Source organism: Gymnoscopelus microlampas, assembly GCF_963454915.1.
Source record: "Gymnoscopelus microlampas genome assembly, chromosome: 18".
Lineage (NCBI taxonomy): Eukaryota > Metazoa > Chordata > Actinopteri > Myctophiformes > Myctophidae > Gymnoscopelus > Gymnoscopelus microlampas.
In genome coordinates this window covers 17,582,308-17,608,400 of record NC_139955.1, presented here as the reverse complement: position 1 = coordinate 17,608,400, position 26,093 = coordinate 17,582,308, and the positions used below count along the sequence as shown (strand labels likewise).

General features: G+C 44.4%; 2 protein-coding genes across 7 annotated transcripts in view; one reads left to right on the top strand and one right to left on the bottom strand.

Annotated features, from left to right (window-relative positions):
* Positions 1-14,930, bottom strand: part of LOC311033745 (ras-GEF domain-containing family member 1C-like) — a 28,008-nt gene extending 13,078 nt beyond the window's left edge. For 5 of the 6 annotated variants that reach the window (XM_084041372.1, XM_084041375.1, XM_084041374.1 and 2 more), the window contains exons 1-2: positions 14,567-14,930; positions 66-302 (exon numbers count right to left, since the gene is read on the bottom strand). In XM_084041372.1, the coding sequence (XP_083897498.1) occupies positions 66-296 (231 nt within the window). In that variant the 5' untranslated portion in view covers positions 297-302; positions 14,567-14,930. The remainder of the gene's footprint in view (positions 1-65; positions 303-14,566) is intronic. The other variant, XM_084041373.1, reaches the window with a different exon arrangement.
* Positions 1-26,093, top strand: part of tmem126a (transmembrane protein 126A) — a 274,616-nt gene that overhangs the window by 16,895 nt on the left and 231,628 nt on the right.

Here is a 26,093-nt window from a genome sequence, read left to right as displayed (position 1 = left end):
AGCACTTTAAATGACCACGTACGTAGTGAAGATGAAAAATGAGAAACAGACTTTTATGTTTATACCTCGGGGTAATAGTCAGCAGTGGGCACCAGGTTCTGGATGAGGGTGTCCAGGGAGGCAGAGGTGATGGGGGGCCCTTCAGCCAGGCAAGCGCCAGGCCTCGGGTCCGACTGCGGGGCCCCGCCGCCCCCCTCCTCCTCCCCCTCCTCCTCCCCAGGCTCAGCACAGGCCAGGTGGGGGCTGAAGCCACTGGGAGTGTTGAACATGGTGCCTGGGCAGGCAGTTTGGGGCATTCCTGGCTGGAGCAAACACACACACACACACACACACACACACACACACACATAAAGACGTGTTAGCAGATTTTGACAGAAACAGGGATAGGGTTAGGACGTTGTCAAATAAGAACGTTAGATTTGTTTGATATTTATATCAAGTGTGTTGGAAACACATATATCATGTCACATATTGACCCCCCCAGGGGTCCTTGAAGGGGTTCCAGGGGGTCCCCAGCTAAATTAGCATCACAATCAGTTTAACCACATTTTATACTTGGGCTATGGGGGGGGGGGGGGGTGATCTAGCAGACACTGTGTCCTTACAATGTCCTGTTTGTCCTCTCAGAGAGTATCACTTCCTCTCGGCTCAGACTACAACACACACACTTTCCATCCTGCCACCGCCGCCACGCTGCCGTCGTCGGGGGATACGGAGAACCCCCCCCCCCCCCCCCCCCCAGCAGCTGCCCCCGACAAGAGGAAGAGAGGGAGAATATGGGTCACCCCGTCGCCGTGGAGACCGTCTCTGCCCGGGAGCGATCGTGTGTCCTCCGCTCTCTTACCCCTTTACGTGCACCTCAACGCGTCGGGTTACCCGTTTTAAAAATTCAACACACCACTTCCCTCAGTGGTGCCAACAAGACGGGTCACGGTTGTAGCGTAGCAGAGGTACCATTGAGAAATAGAGTGCCTGATATACTCCAGTGTCATTCGGGCGGAAACCTTGAATGTCCAAAACTGTTACTTTTCAGGCAATGTAAAAAAAGAAAAACGTCCTCCAATGGATCCTAGTGTAGTTATTATTGACTCAAAAGGCTCTTGTTAATACTTTTCATTGGTTGAATATTTACAACACTCACAGACAGACAGACATAGCCACTTAACTTTCAACCTGCCGTGTTGTGAGCTTGTAGAGCTGCTACTTTCACTATTTTAGCACAATTGCTTTGTAATAAAAAAAATGCTTATTGATGATTTGATTCATCGTCAAGGTAATCGATAGAATAATCGCTAAGAAAATAATTGATAGTTGCAGCCCCATGTCTCCTTCACTCAACTGTGCACCTGCTCCTACTGAGCAAGGCCTCAGTAACTCTCTCTCTCTCTCTCTCTCCTGACATCACCCATCAATCATCCCCACACACCATTAAAGTTCCACTGATGCTGAGAGACCTCAGGGTCAGAGCAGACAGACACAGAGCAAGCTCTTTCATACATATAACATTTGGTTTACGCGTGAGCGCACACGCGCGCACACACACACACACACACACACACACACACACACACACACACACACACACACACACACACACACACACACACACACACACACACACACACACACACATATTTATTTTGCTTTGGTAAGAGTATTGTATTCTGGAAGATGCATTCCGACAAATTCCGGTCGTTTTCCTTATATGATGGTGTGCCGGTGGAAAGCTCAGACCGTGTTACGCTTCCGAGCAGACGGACAGTGTTTTGTTTTGTTTGTATGCAGCGTGTCGCTGACCAACAAGTTTGTGTGTTCGTTAGTTGTAACCTTTAAATCTTAAGACAATATTGTACAATATCACCATTGATAATGCTGTGGTGACGTCAACTCGGACTGCGAAGAATCTGGGTGTGACCCTGGACGATCAACTGTCGTTCTCGGCAAACATCGCATCAGTGACACGGCCCTGCAGATTCCTCCTCTACAACATCAGGAGGATTCGCCCCTTCCTCACGGAGAAGGCAGCCCAGGTGCTCATTCAGGCTCTTGTCATCTCCCGCCTGGACTACTGCAACTCCCTCCTGGCTGGTGCTCCGGCATCTGCCATCAGACCTCTGGAGCTTGTTCAGAAAGCTGCAGCTCGTCTGGTGTTCAACCGCCCCAAGTTCTCCCACACAACTATCCTTCTCCGTTCTCTACACTGGCTCCCCGTAGCAGCTCGGATCCAGTTTAAAACCCTGGTGCTAGCTTATAGGGCAGTGAAAGGAACAGCTCCTTCTTACCTCCGGGCTATGGTTGATGCCTACACCCCTGCCCGACCACTTCGGTCTGCCACCTCGGGGCGAATGACTGCCTCGTCACTCAAGGGTCCTTCTGGTCGATCGACACGGTCACAACTTTTTTCTGTTCTGGCCCCACAGTGGTGGAATGAACTTCCCACTGATGTCAGGACAGCAGAGTCACTGCCCATCTTTCGCCGCAGGCTGAAAACCCACCTCTTCAGGAAACACTACCCTTCCTCTTTGTCTGGCTTACTTGTTGTTAACTAGTTGTACGAACTCTTGTTTTATTGTTGTACTGTTTTATTGGATCGTGTTTAGTCCATACACTTTTTGTATTAGCTCGTGCTCATTTGATTTTGCTATTTTGTCTCATCTGTTTAAGAAAGTAGGTAGCTGATATATAGCACTTTTACCTTAGCGCTAGGTATACTCTTGGTTGCTTGTTTTTGCAGGAAATGCACTTAGGACTTCTGGTGATTAGTAGTTTCGTTCCCTACCTGAATGCACTTATTGTAAGTCGCTTTGGATAAAAGCGTCTGCTAAATGACTGTAATGTAATGTAATGTAATGTATGGTTTGAACGCCTTATTGATTGAATTAATTGTACTTCAGTGTGTGTTCGCTGTGTTTATGGGCACTTCAACGAACTTCATGGGCATTCAAAGAACTCATTCCCTTTGGTTCTGTGCAGCAGCCAGTGAGGTGTGTTTGTATTTTCTTTGAGCATTTGTTACATTTGATTTATTCTTCAATATTTCTATGTTATGTTTCTGTATGTTTCTGCTTTATTTTTGTTGCCAGTTTGACGTTGGATTACGTGTGCCAGTAAGAGAGCAGAAGGGAGTGACACACACATTAAGAGCACGCTACGGCAGCAACAGGTGACAGAAACAGATAAGAGAGTTAAAAGAAATGAACCCATTCACCCTGAGTGTCACTCTGTTAGCCAAGTCCAACACACTTCAAAGTGAGGTGTTAAATCGGTTGGTTTAAATAAACCTCAACCTACCACATACAAAACCTCTTCGGGACAGTGATTGAACTGTTTGGTTGCTACTATATATGTCTATGAAATGAATACCAAGGACCTCAACGGAAACAAGTCCGCAAGGACTTTTTTAGGAAAAAGTATTATAAATGTAACTGTGATGTTTTACATTCTTTTTGCCTAATAAAGATTTCAATCAATCAATCAATTTAAACTCAAAGACAATGAAAACTGAAAACCGAACATCTGCATTAAAACAAAGAATAGTAAATGAACCATCTGTTTCCACTTTCTAACTGTTCACATCAACTAAGGTTACCATCATCCACAGCCACTGCTCTGAAACAACACAGGACTGGTATGAGTTTAATTCCTGTCATGTCCTTCCGGCACCCCCCACCTCCCCCCACGTATTTAACAACCTCGCTGGCGGACCGGTGTCACGGATCCCCGGGGTGAAGGGTCAAGCACGCGCTGGCTTGTTCGACCGCAGCGCATGTCTACAGTTTCCTGTGTGAGAGGCTCAGCTTTCCTTTGTTCACTCTCATTCAAGTTACGCGCACACGTACACGCACGTGTACACACACACACACACACACACACAGACACGCACACGCGCACACACACACACACACACACACACACACACACACACACACACACACACACACACACACACACACACACACACACACACACACACACACACACACACACACACACACACACACACACACACACACACACACACACACACACACACACACTGCAAGCCTGGGGGAAGGGTAGCAGACGGTAGTGTTACTGGTAGTGTTCTGTCAGTGAGTTCAAACACAGCTCCTCAGAGTCACACGTCGTCGTCTGTTATATGATGTGCAAAGGGGGCATCATGGTGCTTCTACAGTAGCACTCGTCTCTGTAATACAGACTGAGATATGTAACCACGTACTCCTCTGTAAGTTACACACAGACTGAGATATTTATTAACCATGCACTCCTCTGTAAGTTACACACAGACTGAGATATTTATTAACCATGCACTCCTCTGTAAGTTACACACAGACTGAGATATTTATTAACCATGCACTCCTCAGTAGTGGTGCGACAGTTAATCAAACTAATCGATTTAACCGATTATAACGATAATCAATAATGTAATAAAATAATACGTAATAATTGATCAATATGGAAAATAATCGGTTGACAACGCATTTACGGCGGGTATTGCATAACTGGGTGGGGCATGCATTTTCCAACTCGCATCGTTCCTGAGTAGGACGGTGTCCGACAAGTTACTTAGGAATTACTGAACCTCGACCAACCTATATGTTCAAACACAGCAATCTGCCTTACCACTGACAAAGTAGTAACACATCTGGGTGGTTCTCTCACAAATTCTGTCTCACAGTTTCTGCACATTTAAAAAAAGAAGTCCAAATTGAATCAACATAGTATCGCTCTACAACGCACTCTCTTTTAAACATAGTGTATTATGAGTTAAAATCACTAGTTGAATAAATGCTTTAAAGCTGCGATCTGGAACTTAATTTAATGAACAAAACGTTATTTTAACCAATGTGAATGTAGCACATCTACAGTGGTTGGAGGTGGTCTTACTGCTCTTCCATTGAGACATTTAGACCCCAGTAGGATGTCTACATGGTTGACCAGTAATACTGCCTGAAGCTCATAGCGCACAATATCTCCCCCTGGCCCAGCCGAGTGGTAGAAATTCGGTCTCTCGTGTGGTAAACCTGGGTTCAAATCCCGGGGAGAAGGACATTAAAGTTAGGGATTGCAGCTTTAACATCTAATGCCTAATACTGAAGCTCATTCCCTCCCTTCGCTGTGCTACTGTCTGCCTCTATGGCTCCAGAAGGGGAAACCCTGTGTGTCCTTGGAGTGAGCCGCCATTAGACTGGATGACAGGGGGCCACCACCACTGACACGCCACCGGACCGGGGAGATCCACAGACTGATAGGGAGGGAAAGCCCTGGCGTAAGCACTTCCTCTGATACCACTGACAGCAGGACAAAGGCTGTTCAGCTGCGTGGATGAGAGACCGTGAGGTTCATCTATGAGTCACTGCAGTGTTTGTACACACACATGTACAGTATAAAAACATGCATGTGCACACACACTAGCCCAAACACACACTCGAAGGCCCTCTGCTACCTTGTGTGCTTATGAGTAAGTGTGTGTGTGTGTGTGTGTGTGTGTGTGTGTGTGTGTGTGTGTGTGTGTGTGTGTGTGTGTGTGTGTGTGTGTGTGTGTGTGTGTGTGTGTGTGTGTGTGTGTGGTACGTGAGCTTGCTATAAATGAAAATCTCTATGCTTTGTCATTGTCTTATTTCTCTCCTCCACTCCCATCTCCTCTCCCATTCTCCACTCCCATCCTCTCCTCTCCTCTCCTCTCCTCTCCCATCCTCTCCTCTCCTCTATAAATCAGAGTCATCCTTTCTTCACAACACCGCATTTCTGTCAGGCGAAGCCTCATGGTCTCCAGCTGCAGACCAAAGGTCAGTCAGTTAACACTTCAACAAACCAGTCATGTATGTCTGTAATGAGAATTCCAAAAAATGTTTAGGATTAGGATCAGATTAAGATACTCACCATCACTTTTAGACTGCTATTTTATGCAAAATTGCCTTTATTTTTTATATAATTTAATATAAGAGCTTTACAGGACAACAACACAAGACCTGGCAACACTGGCAGGATCTTGCAGACCAGCGCTGCCAGCTCTAATGCATGCGCACAACAACGTGCGCATCGGCCAACAATTTGTGCTGAACTAAATGACTGCCAGTCTGAAGTAGTCTGAAGTAGTCACGGTGCGTCACCTTTACATGGCTCCATCCATGACGCACCGTGCTCCTAGCCTGCTCACATCAACACCACAGGACGGAGCACTAAGTAAGACAAGCAGCTAAGAACAGGTGAGTGTGGTGACATGTTCTCTAACCCCACCCGAGATCCACCTCCACAGTAACACTATCTATTCTAGACAACTCTCTCTCTCTCTGTGTGTGTGTGTGTGTGTGTGTGTGTGTGTGTGTGTGTGTGTGTGTGTGTGTGTGTGTGTGTGTGTGTGTGTGTGTGTGTGTGTGTGTGTGTGTGTGTGTGTGTGTGTGTGTGTGTGTGTGTGTGTGTGTATGGATTTGCGTGCATGTGTGTGTGTGTGTGTTATCGCTGTCATCGGGCTGTCTGCTTTATACTATCAGTATTAACAGAGTGCCACTGTCTGGAGAGCCCCGCCACTTTATCAGCACCCTGGACTCAGTGCGCGTTTGTGTGTCGTCGTGTGCATATGCGCGAGTGTCTGTGTGCTGTGTGCACACGTCGTTGTGTTGCTGAAACAAAGGCATTCTTCTCATGGCTGAGAGGCTTAAAGGTGTCAAGCTGCTTCCTTAGACTCATCTATTCTTCCACTCTCCCCGTCCACCCTCCATCTCTATTTTCTTACTCTCTGTGAAACCTGTTCCCCTACTTCAGCTCAGCATTACTCACACCTGTGTGTGTGTGTGTGTGTGTGTGTGTGTGTGTGTGTGTGTGTGTGTGTGTGTGTGTGTGTGTGTGGGTGTGTGTGTGTGTGTGTGTGTGTGTGTGCGTGTGCGTGTGTGTGTGTGTGTTGCAGAGGAGGTCAAAACACAGCTGCTGACTGTGTGTTGTGTCACCTGGGAGGCTCACAGGTCAGGGTGTTCAGCACGGCAGACAGATTTCCTTTCGTACTGCTGTAGTACGACGGTGTGACTTGCCAAAAAAATTATCGCAACACATTGTTAGCTTGTAGATCAGTTATTTTTGGTAAGTGACATCCTTGAGCGATAGAGTATAGAGATTCAGCGTTACAGCTGAAGGAGTGTCATTCACACCGAATCAAACCACAGTCTGACCTGTCTGACCTCTGCCGTTAAAGAGCCTATAGGTCAGAGTTGAGGGGTCAAAAGTAGCACAGTACTGGCTTTGTTTGCATCCAGTGCAACACCGGGGTCATCCTTTTAATCATGTACCACTCCTTGGCCCAGATTCCAAGCTAGAAATAGATTTTAAGAAGGTCTTTCATTAAATAAAGGCCCTCAGAGCCACTATCAAAGCAGGTTGAGGTTGACGCTGGTTCACGGTGATTCATTTACACTGCTGTCCATTATTCAGCCATCACAGTCACAGCCAAAAGCAGGTAAATGTGAGGATAACACACACACACAAGTAACACCTGAGATTTGAACCAAAGTCTCTCTCTTGGGAAACCAAACATCTACCGCTAGGCCAAGAGGGAGTGACCCTTTGGGGCTTCAGGCTGAGCTACTGAGCTACTCTGCCACACACACACACACACACACACACACACACACACACACACACACACACACACACACACACACACACACACACACACACACACACACACACACACACACACACACACACACACACACACACACACACACAATATAGTGATGAAAGAATGGATGCACTGGACCCAGTTGATATCTACAGAAACACTAATGGACTGATGTAAAATGTCCACGAGTGGCTTATTTCTGAATCCATTTGACCGGATATGCTTTTTAGACAAAGGGTATATTACGCAGTATATCTGATGCCAAGAAATCTCAAAAGTGAAACCTAATATGTCATGTAATTCTATCCTAAGACAAGCACAGCATCATCTTAACAGCAAACTCAGCAAACAAAGTGTCGCAGCAGCCATTTGTTTTGTTTTCATTGTCACTTCCTGTTTTCAGAGATCATGGTTGATGATATTCTGTGACAAATTGTTGGTCGGGTCAAAAGCTGCTTGCACCCTTTTTCCTGGTGAGAGATGTGATGAGTAAGACTCAAAGTTTGCAGAGGAGGTGAGTTTTCAGACTGTCTGGGAGTTGAACTCCCCGAGCTCTTTTTTTGCTCCTCACCAGACTCCATCCTAACAACACATGCTGCAACAACTCCCACCTTGCCAGGCAATTTACACACTAACACTTCTCTTCTAATTTAAGATCGCTTTCTTCACACTATTAGCATATTTCCATCTCAATGCCTCGTCTATTTCAAGATTCTGCTCTCAAACAATCCTGGCATTTGTTTATTTTTAGTCCTGACACCAATTTCGTAGCGTAGTGAGACGAGCTCTCGTGTGTTTCCACTCTGTCCTACATTATCCTCCACGCTCCTTGAAGGCTGATAGCGGTTTAACTGAAATTCGAATGCCTTTGAGTTTTTCTCCCCCCCATGTTGACAACAAAATAAAGAATATACCTGTTTACCCTCCCTCTCCATGCCCTACTTCCCAATGTGCCAGTCTGGATGCCCATACAGATGGCCCTGCAGCAGCCCACTGGCCCCAGTGGGAGCTGCTGGCACAAGACGCCGGCCCATTGGACCTCTGCCTTCAACGCCCCCCAAAGTCCCTTGAGGACTCTGCTCTATTGGTGCCCAAAGCGATGCCAAACCCCGGCCTCGGGCAGACTGCCAGGCTGCTGCCCACCGCACCACCGCCAACAGAGAGTGAGTGAAGAATACCACACAGATGTCACACAGAGGCTCACGCCTTCAAACAAAACCAAAACACCGGACTGTTGTCGGCGAGCGGTCTGCGTGGGGAGGGTGGGGTCGGATTGAGAAAACAAATGAGTTCATTGTGCCTTGAAAAAAAAAACACATGCATGCACACTTGCACCCACACGGCAGCCAAACACAGTGTTGAGTTACCATCAAGACATTCCAGCTCCCCACCCATTCCTCTCTCTCTCTCTCTGTGTCTGTGTCCCTCTCTCACTCTCTCTCTGACAGAGGTTGAGAATCATGCTGCAGGGCTCAATGGAGACACGCTCTGCAAATCCTTTTATTGAAAGTCCTCTGTGGCATCTGAACACGGTCATGGAGAGACATACTGGCACCTGTTTCACACACACATCACCTCCATCAATCTCAATGTAAACCTTGTTAGGAATTCCAGGCCATGAACACGCCCTGCAGCCTGTGTGTGTGTGTGTGTGTGTGTGTGTGTGTGTGTGTGTGTGTGTGTGTGTGTGTGTGTGTGTGTGTGTGTGTGTGTGTGTGTGTGTGTGTGTGTGTGTGTAGGCACGCATGTGCATGACGTGCGTGTGTGTAAACAGTAACACACAGCCAGCTATCCTCATTCCTTAAAAACACAGTGTGCATGTGTTTACAGTATGTGCGCTCTTGTGCATGTGTGTGTCCGTATGTGATGCATGTGTGCATACTGCGCACACATGTTTGAGAAGGATGAGTGGTTGTGAAGCCAAACCAAGCCCCTCTGAGGTCCTCAGAGCCCTCTCACTTCCTGAACAGACGGAGAGCAACAGACACAGACGATAAAAACAGGGTGCGCAAGGTCACACACCTTCACTCCCTAAAGTCATCACCTCACCAACATTTACATTTAGATGGAGTCAAGGTCAGCATTATATGAAATGGTGGCCTTGAGGCAAAGCAAAATAAAATAATTTGGAAAAAAAGAATAAATAAATAAATGAACATTTTAAATCCCCTGCCCAGAAAATAGCTGATCTACAAGCTCACAATGCATCGTGCCATGTGAGCTTGTAGATCTATTTTTGACACAAACTATAAAATAGTTAAGGTTGAGTGCCATTATCTCTCAGAGAAGGAGATGAGAAGGATGAGATGAGACTCCTGCATAGTGGGAGTGGACCATCTATCATGTTACTTTGAGATAATCGCAGCGGAGCACAGACTGCGTTTTTTAGTGGTTACGCAGCAAATGTCTCAGCTATAAGAGACCTAAATCTGTCATATTGCTTTAGAAAAAAAGTAAGCCCTGAATTATTCATAATATTCAAATGTATAACCACCTGGTGACGCAAGGCTCCTTTGAATTCAACTGGACAGGAGTGATTTGGCTCCCTCCCCAAACAAGACATAATTCTGCTTGAAGTGCCACTTAGAACGAATCATCATCTCAAAACGTGGATGAAAGGAGATGCGAGGAGGAAGCAAAAATAGAGAGGTTAAAAGGCATCCTGAAGGATTCCTCACTAATGGTTTGCATTGTACTTACAGTACATCTACCTGGCTACGGTCAAATAGTTGCAGTGGTCAGAACATACAGGATTGCATTACTCTCAATTATCACGTACTGTGTACACGTCCATATAACCAAGAGAGATGGCAACTGATGCAAATCTAATAACAAGGCATTACTAATTTCATCACGGCTGTCACCGGTCATATTTTAATGGATCTATCTCCCCATTATAATCACCATAGACAATGCCATGTGTCACTGTCGATGTAACTAATTAGAATCGGGAAGGATAGCATGGCTTGATCTCACGCTTCATGAGTGACACACACACACACACACACACACACACACACACACACACACACACACACACACACACACACGATGCAACACCATTCACCCATAGATTACTGTCTTAGGCTTGTTATATTTATATATATATATATGTTATTGATCCTTTCACACTATTTACTGTACAAAACTCAAGTGTTGTTTTTGACCCAGGAAATCCAAATAGACAGAACATCAATATCCGTCCAGCGTCCATATGACCACATGCAGGCCATGTGGAGCCAGATAAGCCAGGCCAGCACCAGAGTGGGCTGAGCGTTGCCATGGAGTCCAGGCTCACGTTGGGAGGTAATTAGATGCCTGTTGAGTCCCCACTGTGATACCCCCCCCACGTCTCTCTTTTATTAGATCAAAATCCCCCCCCCCCCCCCCCCCCTCTCTCGTCTCCTGAGAGGAAGTTACGGACAATAGTGATCGTACGTGAACCCTTCCCGCTAATGCTATATGACCTGTCAGGCTGTGTCAGCTGCATCGCAACCACCAACCAGGCCTGTCAGGTACACCATGTGCACCCCAATACATCCAGAGGCCTGTCAGGTACCATGTTTTGTCCCTCTTAACCCATTGAATTCGGGGACGCATCTCTGTCATTTTAGATTTATTTGGCTATTCAAAAATAGCAGATATACAAGCTCATAGCGCGGCACTCTCGGAGCTTGTAGATCTATTTTTCTTTTACATTTTTATCGTGAAAATGTGTACAAATCTTTGGACGTATATTTTTTGAAGCGAACTCAAATCTTTGCTTCTGGGGGTCCCTGGAACAAAATATTTGACAAATGTTAGCTTTAAAAAATATATATATTCAAAGATTTGCACAAAATGTTCACGATTAAAAAGAAGAAAAAGCAGATCTACAAGCTCATAGCACGGCACTTGGTGCCGCACTGTGAGCTTGTATATCTGCTAGACGCGTTCCCGGATTGAGTGGGTTAAATGTTAGCCACTTTCAACCTGGTGTCCCTATTTTGGGCATGTCATTATAACAGGCAACGGGTTTCAAAACACTTTCATGAATAGCAGATCTGCAAAGGTTGCATCATGACGCATCATGATCTTTTACATCTGATATTCTTGACAATGTTTTGATAGGGCTTTAAGTGGTTAAACCTGCAAGGTGGTTGTAGCTGTATGTGCTCAGAGAAACTCCACAACCCAATCGCGTCGGTGAAAATCCCCAGGCTTCACGATGAAAGGAACAAGAGGCACTGTGACTGATGCATTCTGTTCCAATGTGTCTACAGGGCCTGTTCTGTGCATGCTAGACATGAAGGCAAAGTATGATCGCAATTTTTCAGTGCTAGAGCTAAACACTGGAATTCGTCCAGTCAGTGTAAAATCGAACAGGCAGTGATGTCTTAGAGAGAGTGACCTCATGTTTGGACTGTTTTGATTGGTACTGTTTTGACCGTGCTGTTAGACCACGCTGTCATTTCCCTTCAGTACCGTTTTATAGCTGTGGGCATTGAGTGTTTAGAGGCACAGCGTGGATTCACTCTGCTGAACGGGAAAATGCAACAACCAGGTAGCCTCAAAGTCGGGCTTGGACTGCTGGGAGGCAAAAGTGATGGGGCATGAATATAGCTATACAGTGGATGACATGACAGACACCACAGAGAAGTCAAAAAGATTCTACTGCATGATGCTGTCTGTTACAACAATGTGTTTGTTTTCACCCCCTGGGCACAGAAGAACTCACTGCCAGTCAAGGTGAGTGAGAGTGGATAAATACACACTCCCCAGGGTGACATCATGGAGAGAGACAGAGAAAGACAGATGTGTGCATTGGAAAGAGGAAGAATGAAGCTCCACGCTGAGAGAGGAGGGGGAGAAATCTGAAGCCCCACTGCCATGCTCCGTTCTCCTGGGGGGCAGGGTGGTGCAGGCTGGGTGTGGGAATGTTGGGAACAGTGATGCCTGTGGTGGTAACATATCAGCAACCCAGTGTAGAATATCTCCCCACCTAACTGGTTTCTCAAAGATACTCGCTTACTTTCATGCACCTTGCAGTATATATGCCATAGGCTAGATAAAATTTGCCACAGTAATCCTTGTGCGTTGGCGTTGAAAAGCAATGCAGTATGCCTGCAACATCTCTCTTTAGAGGTGTTAAACTGCTTCCCAATCCCTAGGTATGGAATAGAATAACGATCACAGGACCACAATGAAAAAAGCCCCTATAGGGCTGTTATCCTTTTAACAATGATTGTAAAATCATACCTCTGTACTATTTGCAAACTGTCAATAAAGTATTCAATCAATCCAACTGTGTTGTTCAGTACAGTTATGGTTCAAATCAAAAATTCAAACCAGATCGATTTTAGCACTGTAGATAGGCTGTAGTAGTGGAATAAGATACAACCACACCCAGTCACCATTTCCTACAAACAATAAACATTTATGGTTGACAAGTGATATCAGTGGTGTACATTCTCTCTCTCTCTCTCTCTCTCTCTCTCTCTCTCTCTCTCTCTCTCTCTCTCTCTCTCTCTCTCTCTCTCTCTCTCTCTCTCTCTCTCTCTCTCTCTCTCTCTCTCTCTCTCTCTCTCTCTCTCTCTCTCTCTCTCTCTCTCTCTCTCTCTCTCTCTGGTAGAGGGGGGGTAGTGTTAGAGGAAATCCGCGTGCGCCAGCACATTTAATGATTACACAAATAGAGATTGATAGATAAGCACAACACGTCGTAGCATGTGAACCAAAACAAGGGCCATGCAGTAAGCGATACACATGTCAGACTGCCAGTACTTCCACTTTCTGAAATTAAAAATCCCTGGCTGGCTGCGTGGCTACAGACGACGTTTTCATTCTTGCTTGTCCACAATGTCACCTGCAGACCCTCCAAGCTTTAAGCCGGCCCGGGACCCTCCCTCCCCGGCGTGTGCTTCATTACATCATGACATTGTGGATGGTGTGTGGCTATAGTCGTGACAAATTGACCAAAATGATATTGTGGCTCCACGCAGATCGGAACGAGCAGAGATTTCCATACATAATACAGATAGGGCTTTAATACACGCCCTTTGCAGCTCAGCCGCTGACTCACACCGCATACAGACTAGTTTATGACGCTTGCATCGTAGTAAAGTGATGCAGCTGACAAGCGACACCGTGGTACTACGGAGTATACATGCTGCTTATCTCAGTCGGGTAGGACAGTGGTTTTCAACCAGTGGTCCGGGGACCACCAGTGATCCTTGAGGGGGTTCCAGGGGACAAATTAATTAGACAAATGAATAGTTAGGAAGTAGGAACCAAATTGACCCTTATGTGTCTGTAACTCTGAGAGTGTACGGGTCCATTTGGTTCCCATTTGTACACTCTCAGAGTTAAATGAACACTAATGGTGATGATACAGTGTAGATTAAGACCCCCAAGAAATCAAAATGGTTGAGTCCCTGGCATATCTTTTCAAATGGGGGTCCATGGGCTAATATGTGTCAATTTGGGGGTCCGTGACGCGAAAAAGGTTGAAAACCACTGGGGTAGGACACTGTTGTTGCCCTGATACCATCAGCCGTGTTGGTAAACTTTGAACCACACACAGCAGAGTGTGCGCTCGGAATCATACTTCTGTTCTGACGCCAACGTAACGTTTCCAGCATCGTGCTGGGATCGAACCCGGGTCTCCAACTCGGTAAACCGGCAGGTAACAAGCAACGCCAAGAGTAGTAGCTGCCTTCAACGGGCAAGTTACGGCCATGTGTTTTGTGGGGTTGCTACGCTATGAATAAATGGCTAAATGCACAACTGATTATATCGCAGATCCATGGGGGTCTTTTCTCTCTCTCTCTCTCCAGTCTCCATCATGCACACGCGCGGGTAAACACACATACACACAGTACACACACACACACATGCGGAGATGCTGCGGGCGTGAGTGAAATGTTATTATTATGCCCACAATATGATGTTGTAGAATAGATCATGTGTACTTACCACCAGCTCTACACTGTCAAGTCCATCCTTCAGTCCAGTTGCTGCATCCAACGTCAATGTGGAAATAGTTCTAATCCAGATATTCCCAAACCAATTAACAAATATAACTATAATAATGAAACAAATCGCACGTCAGACGGGATCCAAGACTCGCGGGTCTAAAAACGAGGAAACGTCTCTTCGGGCTGAACGCAAATGTCGTTAATTTACTGCAGGTTAAATGTTTGACAGCGACTCGTTGTAAAGTGAATTCCCTCTGATCTCCACCGGAGGAGACGCAGTGAAGGTGTGGTGGTTGTTCTGAGTCTGACGACTAGATGTTTCTGTAGGGAAGCCACTGACGACGAGACGCTCTCTCTCTTGCTCTCTCGCTCTCTCTCTCTCTCTCACACACACACACACACACGCACGCACGCACGCACACGCACGCACGCACGCATGCACGCACCACACACACACACACACACACACACACACACACACACACACACACACACACACACACACACACACACACACACACACACACACACACACACACACACACACAGTCCCCTCCTCTCAAGGCAGCAGCTCTGCAGCTTCAGGCACTTGATCCTACTATGAATTTTGTAATTTTACCAGATTAATGTATAAATACTAGTATTATTATTATACTCTACTAATAATAATACTAATAATGATACTAATACTACTACTACTACTACTACTGCTACTACTACTACTAATAATAATAATAATAATAATTAACAGCTTAAACCCCATATGGGTAACCGGAGTCCCTCAGGGCTCAATACTTGTGTATTTTCTGTTTTCTGTTATTGTGGGTAAAGCTTTTGCTGCAAATAGCCAATCGACATTGCATTGTGAGCTTGTCGATCTGCTATTTTCAGCGAAAGCTTTCCCCACAATACGGATGCTGGGGTTTGAGTGGTTAATGTTATTTAATGTTATATATTTAGCATATATTTTATTTTAGATAATAGCCTATATAATTGGGTTATTCTATTTTAACCTCTGTGTTTAATGCCTCGTAACATCTTTGCTGACTTAAGCCTAATTTATAGTATAGCGACACCACTGTGACGTGGATGCATAAATTAAGCTTAGGCTAATAAAAGTCACAACAGTGTATATGCACAAGGTGAAAGAGGCATTGAATAATGGTGGCTTTAACATTAAAGTGTGATAACAATTTTCATAGATAAAATAAGAGACAAAATGGGGAGTCAGTCTATGATCACTGAAACCCCCTCTTTCTGTTCTGTTATGATTCATCCCATATTCATAGGCTCCAAGCCAGTGAGATATACCCCAACAGTCATGGACAGATTATACTATTTGTAAAACATCAAACGCCTCTTCATTTCCTCGCCTCAGGAAGCACACAGCATGAGTGACATTCTCTATCCGTGACCTCCCCCCATAGGGGGGCATCTCTGAATATGCAAATGAGACTGATATTAAAGCCCGCATATGACTGTCAATTAAAATGTATTTAATTAATAACATTTGCCTCAATTTGAATTTGGCAATTGGAGAATAGCAAGCCGAGGGGGGCGGAATGTAGCAGAGTAGCCTTGCCTGAAACCCAGAAGCATATAGGCTAATGTCTAGCTTTGGATGAGCGGCAGATGTTTGGTTTTCCATGTAGACTAGGGTTCGAATAGAAGGTATATTAACACAGAATTGTGGCACAAGTGGATGGAGGGAAGTAATTCATCGGACGGACGGGCAGACAGACGGATGGACGGCTGCTGCTGATAAGAATTCTCTACAAGGATAACAATGTAACTGAAGGGAACACAAGAATAACAACGTATAAAAAAAAACACAGACAAAAGCAATGTGTGTGACAAGGATGTGGTATGGGACTCTGTCACTGTGTGCCAAGCATTCATTCTGCTCTTCAGTGCCCTTCTTCAGCATTCTGCTACTTTCCCCTGTGCTGATGCATGTGTGTCGTTCCTGACATAGGCCACAGTTTGGGACAAATGTTGGACATGAAACCATATATATATATCCTCATCCTCCCCTCTGGTTACAGAGGGGAGGATGAGGAGGAAACTGGACACTATCCTGGTAAACATCTATCATCCGCTCCATGATATCGTCAGGTGGAAACCTCATACATACGTCCAAAACCGTTCCCTTTTCAGGAAATGGAATGAAATAGCAGATCTACAAGCTCACAACGCGACGCGTTGTGACCTTGTAGATCTGCTATTTTCAGTACTTGATAGCGACGGTATGCTATTGTGGCTGAGAAGCACATTCAGCCACAGACTCATCGTTCCCCTGCACAAATCAAAGTGACTTGGACAGTCCTGTGTGCCAGTAGACATCAGGCTCCACAACCAAGCCCACATACATATGTACATTCTGTTCTGTTCTTGGATTACTGACTCCAGCTTGACTCTGGCACATTTATATCCAGACTACTGGGATGTACACTTCAGAATATGACAAATGCCTGTTAAGGATAACTGTTGTGAGAGACTCAGTATATTCACTCATGCATTCATTATTGATAGACTGTTTGTAATCTTATTATATTCACTTGTACATATATAGTATATCAGTTTAATATTCACTGTTGATAGTCTGGCTACATATACGTTCATATATTCATACGCAATGTGTATTCATGCATATATTTACTGCTGCTGTAGATTGTACATTTATACATATATATATATGTGTGTGTGTGTGTGTGTGTGTGTGTGTGTGTGTGTGTGTGTGTGTGTGTGTGTGTGTGTGTGTGTGTGTGTGTGTGTGTGTGTGTGTGTGTGTGTGTGTGTGTGTGTGTTGCAGTGTCCCTTCACAAGTGAGAAGGGCTCTGGTCACTGAATTGCTGACATGGTCAACATTCATTTCTCTATTCACAGACCTACATAACAAACACAATGTTGTGAGGTGTATTTAGAGAACATATTCACTGCAGTAAGTGACAGTTGTTCCTATGTTTCTTACAGCCTTACTTCTATGCAACATGTCACACCCATGTAATACTTCTATCAGTCACTGTTACTTGGTGCCAGCGTGGGAGGAAGACCATCACAGAACTGCTGTGAGTCAACTTGACGAACAGACTCCTTTGTGCAGCAATATTTAGACTGGCACTGAAGGCTAAAGGCCGGGCATTGAATGTGGAATAAAAGGCAGCAGGAAGCCGTGGAGAGGTGACCACAAACAGACTTTATTCTCCATCACTATATTTTCGACAAGTAGCACAACACTCAGCCTGGTGGCTTCTTAATGGACACTGGCCCCTTCCTCCAAAGTGCTGTTATTTTCTCTTAGGCCCCCGCATTTGTTCCTCTCTCTCCCTCTCCCCCTTTGACAAGCTCCACTGCTCAATTAATACTCGTGTCTAGCCCCTCCCTCTTCCCCCGATTAGAGATAGAGGGATGTATTTCTTTATCTTCTGTTACAGTGCCACAGACAATTCACGTGACTGTTAGCGTGTCTTTGGCAACGAACGGAGATCACTTGTCATCTGAACTACAGATAAACAAATCATTATGCTAAATCTATTGCACCATTTATAGTTATTTACTGTCTACAAAAAAGGAGTAACACCTTGTACTCGTGCTCCATGCCAAACAGTTTTGGCATGGAGCAAGTGTGCAGGCATTAGTCTTTTTTCCAAAATGTTTCTAATGGACCCAAGAGAACATAATGTGAACATAATCATGATGTGCATATAACCCCTCTCCTTCAACTGTTACTATGCCATCACTGTTGATAGACTTTACATATATTTTTTCATATATTCATTGCTGATAAAAAAAACTCTTGACTGTACATGCATCATATATTATATTCATTCGTATTCATTGTTGAAAGGCTGAACATAATAGTATATATTGAGACTGTACTGTACATATACAGATACTCATTCAGGTACTAGTGCCAGAAGTTATTTGCCTTGTTTTTTGGCTTTACTCTTATTTTTAAGAGACCCTAGTGTGTTCCAACCTAGCTGCTTTGCTACTATGACACCTGAATTCCACTCTTTGGTTCAATAAAGGATTATCCTCTATCTCTTACATTATCAACAAACATGTTGAGTTGGTCCTGGTTCTGCATGGTAAGACCCGGTATGCCAGAGCATGGAAATGTGGCTTTGTGTCACACTGACTGAATGTCACCCTTAACCCGTGATGTCACACACAGCAGCATTAATGGACAGTGACCCTATGAAAATAAATGCTGTTGTTTTCGCTCTGATGTTGTAGAGACTTTCTTACTCACAAGGTCATCTGATTGTCTGTCTCTCTGTGTTTGTCATTTATATCCACTGTCTCTCTAGAATTAGCAATTTAGGCATTTAGCAGATGCTCTTATCCAATCAGAATAAATGGCATGAACCCTAGTCAACAAAATAGATAAAGATAAATGGTCACGTAAGTAGAGTGCAAAGAAAACAATCAAGTGCTACAAAGGAAACCAGGTAAACATCAAAACTAGCATCTTTCTAAATAACATGAATAACAAGGTTAGCATCTGTGGACAAGCAAACAGCATGCATCTATCTACTGTATATAGCATACTGTACTATTACATGTGAACAAGTAACCAACATACATCTACACCTACCTAGCATGTGTCTCGTTCTGTCTCTCTTTGTCTCATTGTCTCTGTCTCTCCCTCTCTGGGTTTGAGACAGCACCCTGGTTTCTTTTATTTTTTTCAAACTATCCAACACAGGACTGAGGCTTGAGTTGGACCTGGTCCTGCATGGTTAGACCCTGGTTAGACCCTGCATTTGTCACATTCATGAAGCATCATCCTTGGCCAGGGATGTCACGCGTCGGTGTTCTGGTAGAAAGACAAACACGATGTGAAACCTGTCTCCACCGCAGCAGGGAGAGACAGCTGCTAGCCAGTGGACAAGTCATAGCAAAGAGAGGAAATATAGAGGAACGCATTGAGGAGAGAGAGATGGACGCATTGAACAACATGAATAGGGAGACGAAAAGGATGACAGAGCTGTTTTCCTGGAGCAGAGAACTGTTACCTTTGTGAGAATGGAGAGACCTTTGCAGCCATTGGTGTCTGTTAGCAGACAAGAGGCTGGTACACGTGATGTTGTTGCCAGCACTCAAGCCCGGTCAGTTAACGTTACCCCAGACGCCTCTCTGTCTCCTCAGATGAATGGTTAGACTGCACCCCCACCTGCCCCCCCCCCCCCCCCACGCCAGCCACCCCCGAACCCCACAGAGAGGATGAATCAAGATTCAAGAGGGTTTATTTGTCACTCGCTGATACAAGTTCAAGCAGTGAAATGTTGGTGTGGGATGCTCCGCAGACTGTGCAAACAATATACAGTAGGCCTATAACAACAATGGTAACTAGAAAAAGTGCTCCTCGGAGCACAAGTCTCCGCCAGGTCAGGTAGGTTATTTTGGCCTCCTGGTGGCGCTATAATAGGCCAATGGGAAAAGGGTGGCATTTCTTCCTAGGCCGTGCACGGCAATCGGACACTGCATTCATGATTTGAGGCATTTTGTTCTAAAAATGTGTTTTGCTAAATTTGACCTGCTGGTGGCGCTATAACAGGCCAATGTAAAAAGGGTGGCATTTGTTCCTCAACGTAGTGCAAATGTGCGTTCAAAGTTTCACCGCAATCGGAGGCTGCGTTCATGATTTGCGGCATTTTGTGCAAAACGGGCCACTCCTGCAAACTTTAGATGTCAATCTTAGCCAATCAGGATGGAATATGAAAAATCAAACAGATAAGTCTTGATCACATGACTATAGAGATCATGTGTACCGATTTGCGTGAAATTTGGATCAAATGTGAAGGCTTAATATCAAAAAATGTCTTTTACATAAGTCGGCCTCCTGGTGGCGCTATAAAAAGCAAATGTGAAAAATGCAGGGCAAAGGTTTTTCCTTGACGTCTAGAGAGTGTGCATGCAAAGTTTTACACAGATCGGGACAGTTATAGGTAAAAACACAAATTGGCCTGTTATGGCGCCACCATGAGGCTGATTTAAACATTTTCAAATGGCATTTCTTCCTCGGCCTAATGGGAATGTGTGTGAAAAAAATCACATAAATTGCATGCTGTGTTCATGATTTGAGGCATTGTGTTTGAAACGGAGTACTCCTGCTAACTTTGGAAGCCAATTTTTGCCAATCAGGATGGAATATGAAAAATCTGAAATTAGACGTTTCTTTTAATGACTATAGAGATACTGTGTACCGACTTGTGGGATTTTTGCCCAAAATCTGTAGGAGTACTGTCCAAAAATGTGTTTTGCACAAATCGGCCTCCTGGTGGCGCTATAAAAGGCCCATGAGAAAAATTTGGGGCAGAGGTTCTGCTGTGGCATCCAGGGAGTGTGTGTGCACAGTTTCGCTGCGAGCAAGCCAACGGTGCCGGAGATTAGCTGTACACAGGCAAGACAGAATGACACACGGACGGACGGACGGACGGACGGACGGACAGGGGGTAAAACATACTCTCTCGCCATGCCTTTCGGCCTGGCGGAGACAATAATGCTGGATAAAAAATAAATAAAAGTACAGGTACAGGTAAAAACCTTTTAGCAGCAACGGGGAGTGTACAGAATATGAAAGGGACATGATTTAGCAACACGATTTACTCAATATGCAGTAAAAGGTATATTGTCTCTGTCAAGTGGAAACATTGTATGCCAAAATGGATACTTTTCAGGAAATGGAAAAAGGAACCTGTGTTCCAATGGATTCAATATAGTTAAATTTAGTCACAAGCTCTTGTTAATACTTTTTATTGGTTCAATATTTATAAACCCCACAGACACAGACACACAGGCACAAAGAGTCCATTGCAGGTCCTTCAGAATCCTTTTCGCCCTGCTCAAACACCTGCTATCCTATGAGAGAATTCCCAGTGGTGCGCTTGGCCGACTGCACTACTATACCTTCCACAGGGCTCACAGGTCCTGGGAGGAACTATTCTTGTACCAGACGGTGATGGACCCTGTCAGGATGCTCTGGGTAGCAGCAGAGTAAAATCATTTCAGGATCTTCTCTGAGACCTTGTAAGTTTCTCAGCTGCCTGAGGTGACACAGGTGTTGCCTTCTTTGCCAAAGATTCTGTGTGCATTCTCCATGGCAAGTACTTGAAACTGCTCACAGCTCCCTGCTCACCCTGGGATAGGGGATAAACAGAATCCACAAACAAAATTGTCTTTGTGGTAGTGTAGGGGTACGAGATGAGACAAACTGTGGAGGGTGGGGAAGATCTGACATGTTGATGTCCTGGCTTTTATTTGGTCTGCTCTACTGTAGCAGCTATCTGTCAGGTTTTAATGGCTGTAAGGCAGATAGACAGGTGCAGATCAAGAAACCTGTATATGAGGTATACCTGTATGTACCTGTATATAGTCTACACGTCAATGGCCTCCATGAATGAAGTATTTTCATTATCTAGCCATTCTCAAAAGGCACCACATGCGCGCGTACCATTAACTTTATGGTTGTCTGCTATATTTCACATAGTTTTGTAATGAGAACATGCGAAGATGGTTGGCTTGGTCAGGAAAGGGAGTGGTTGAGAACATTTGTTCTCAGACTGCCTTCATTACAGAGATGTCATTTGGAATTGAACCACGCATGGAGGTTAAGCAGCCGTCCCAAAGCCAGCTGGTACTATTGGACAAGCTGTCTTTTACTTGGCTGTAGGTAGTGTTTCGATCCTGACAGTGCGTAGGAGTTATGTTCTAACATGTAAAAACTGTGGAATCACTCTTTGTTTTTGTTTTGATCTCCTAGAAATGAGTACAAGATGTGTTGGCCTGCTGGCAACAAGGAGAGGATGTGAGACAGAACTTAATGTACTATTATGTGTGAAAGCTCAAAGAGATTCATCCCGTGTTCGTCGTTCAGGAATAATGCAGGAACAATGTCCAAAGGTTGTGGTATTTAAGGTGTTTCAGACGACTTCAGTCTCTTTCTGCTTGTCTTCCCTCTGAGCCGGTGCAACAGGGTGATGAATCGATGATGGGGTCGGTCGAAGGACATTGTATTGACTGTGAGCTGTAATTGCAGCACAGTTAAAGTGACTGTAATTCTCTGTGGGCCCATATAGCTCCCACTGAGGAATGCACAGATGCACAGCATAGTAGAGCCAGTGGTGGAAAGTAACTAATTATATTTACTCAAGTACTGTACTTATAAGTAACATTTTGAGGTACTTTTACTTTACTAGAGTATTTCCAATTCTCAATACTTTTACTTCTACATCTCAGAGGCAAATAGTATTGCCTTGTTTACTCCAATACAATTATTATAATTCTTTTAAAAGTGCCTTTATTAATAGGACAGTAGGTTGACAGGAAACGGGAAGAGAGAGATGGGGAGTGACACGCAGCAAAGGCCGTCGGGATTGGGACTCGAACCAGTCAGGCAACACTGAGCCTAAGTGCCCGGGCCGCTACACCAGCGATCCGGGCCCCAATACAATTATTGGTAGCTTTAGTTACTAGTTACTTTGTAGATTTGAATTATTATTACAAACCATTAACCACTTCAGGCCTATTTAAACTTTGGCTATTTGAAAATAGCCGATCTACAAGCTCACAACGCGTCGTGAGCTTGTAGATCAGCTATTTTCAAAACATTTTAATACATTTTATACATATGATACCTTGTGAAACGGGACATTCTGCATAATGAGTACTTTTACTTTTGGTACTTTAAGTACATTTTGATGCCAATACTTTTGCTGAAGTCAATTTTGATTACCAGACTTTTACTTGAAACAGAGTATTTATACATTGCGGTATTGATACTTTTACTTGAGTAAAAAAATGTTGTACTTTTCCCACCACTGAGTAGAGCTAAATCACACCTGCTACAGGGAAGAGAAGGAAAGCCAGTGGAGATGAACAGCACAAGGGAGAAATTGAAAGTGACGTAAATGGATTTTCAAAATGAGTGTCTGCTTTAGAAATGGCCTCGGCTGATCAACTGTGACATCCACACTACTTAACACTGAGAGCACGTGCACTTTCACATGTGTTCCCAGGGCTGATCTTCTCAAGCAGTCCCTGTCCTCCTGGCACTAGACAACACCGGCCAGCAGGGAGGGACAAGGATGAGAAGTATCCATTCATGGATATACAGTAAGGATATGCAGCATTTACTCCTGTAAATGTGTGCAAATCTTGTTGTGTGTTAATGTTTTTTAAAGCGAACATGTGTAACTGAAATCTTCTGGGTAAATGTCTTCTAAACAGTTTTTTGAAAAAACTTCTGTTTCTATATCAGCGGTTCTCAAACCTTTTTCATGTCAAGGACCCCCAAAATGATATGTATTTGGCCGCGGACCCCCATCTCAAAATATGTTGTTCCAGGGACCCCCCCAGAAGCAAAGATTTGAGTTAAAATCTTTCGCTTTCAAAAATATATACTGTATGTATATTCAAAGATTTGCACACATTTTCACGATTTAAAAGAAAATAGCAGATCTACAAGCTCGTGGCGAGCTTGTAGATCTGCTATTTTTGAATAGTCAAAGAAATCTAAAAATGACACAGATGCGTTCCACGGTCTTAATGGGTTAAAGCAGAGATCATAAGCCCACTGCACCTAGGGGTGATGGAGGTCTGTCCGTGTTTAATCTCCTCAGATGGGCCACAGGTCTCCACTGCCTCCCACTGTGGGTACAGACCAGGGGATAAGGGGATGTGTGCTCTCCACTCATGGGCGTAGCGCTGAACATCTTCCACAAGCCTTGATCAAGGTTAAGCATGTGCAGGATGTGTTGAATTAATTCATTATTAATTATTAATCATACAGATGAAAAACACCTTGTGGATCTGGATCATAATTCTCCCATTTCTTACCTGCTGTTTAACTATGAAATAATGTCACAAACTCAGCTTTGTGATTTTAACAAGCCCCATTGACTTCTATTATAAAATGAAAGTTATTTCAAAAAGTATAAAACATTGAAAGAACATTTCCCACAATTAATTAAAGGAGCTGCAAGTGATTATTTTGTTTTTAGTTTTGTTAAAGTAACTGTTAAATAGCTCTACATTGCCATAGTAATCCTTACAATAGAGTGTTTGTTCAGTAACAGCTGACGGTCTCTGCTTCTCTCTAGATCTTTAGTAAACGGAAAATACATTTTCATATCGGGATACCAATTTCCTCTAATCAGGAGAGAAGGGATGATGAAACAAATGGTAGCCTGGCATGGCCAGATTAATATCACTGCGTAGATATTAGTCTGGAACTTCGGTGTGGAAGATTCATTTCCTATAGGGCCGGTTACAAACAGATTCAAACATGACAGCAAAAAAAATCCCACTTTGAATAGTGGGCTCTGATTGGTCAGCCACAACTCTGGGGTGAGCGAAATGTAATTCAAACCAAGGACTGCCAGACCAATCTGCCCAGGGCTATGTTTTTTTTTTGCTGTGGCAGATTCGTCTGGTTTCCAGGCTAGATAAATGGGTTCTCTCTCATGACTGGATGAAATAGGTGACCCATCTGAACATGTATTTTTTGTTTACTAGAGTGCTGGGGAGATGGGGACACCCTTGTTACTGAACAAATACTCTATAGCGATGATTACTTTCAGAACTTTAACTTTTACACACACACGGACACACGGACACACACGGACACACGGAGACACACGGACACACACAGGCACACACACACACAGACCCTCAGACTGACCCTCTTTAGACAACTAGACTTCTGCAGAAGCATCCATGCCATGATGGGACCTTCGATATTCAGCTGGACTACAGGGACAACAAAACATCAATGTTTTGTCAAACAGCCTCCCAAAGCCACCCTCCCAAAGCAGGTTTGATAGGTCATTAGAGGACAGTTGAGCTGTACATGACAGCACTGACGCTTGACCGGTTCTGACATGTGTAACGCCTCGTGTCTTATGAGAAGAAGGGAATGCAGGGCAGAGCGCGGCACTCAAGGTCACTATGGAGTTCCTGGAATCCATGTTGACATGTCCCCGTAGCATTACAGTGTGCAATGTCCCTCCTCCTCGTATCCACTATTGCCTCATTTACACTTACACGTCATGTGAGAGTGTGCAGAAAATAACAGATCTAAAAGCTCACAACATGCCAAATCGCAATTCACTGTGAGCATGTAGATCAGCAATTTTCAAGGAACGGGACACCATAGTACACCTATACGTATAAGGATCAGTCCAGCACTTTGCAGGATTAGCTCCAGACCCAAAGACATACAGAAACACAGACACACAGATGGACAGACCCTCTTAATACTGTAGATGGCTATAGTCACAAAAACAAGTCCCTTGCACAGAACGGGTGGAGTGGACTTCTCTTTTATTTAGTCGGACAATACTGCAACGATCCTTGCAAGAACACAACACCTCAGAAGTGCAGCTGAGATGTTCCCAAGTGGGTCAAAGTTGGTTGTACAGGTCTGATAAAGGTTCTCAGTCAAGGTCATAAATCATGACAAAGGTGTTTAAGCATGTGGGGTCCATGCTCTAAAAGCCATTAGGGATCTCATTTCTATC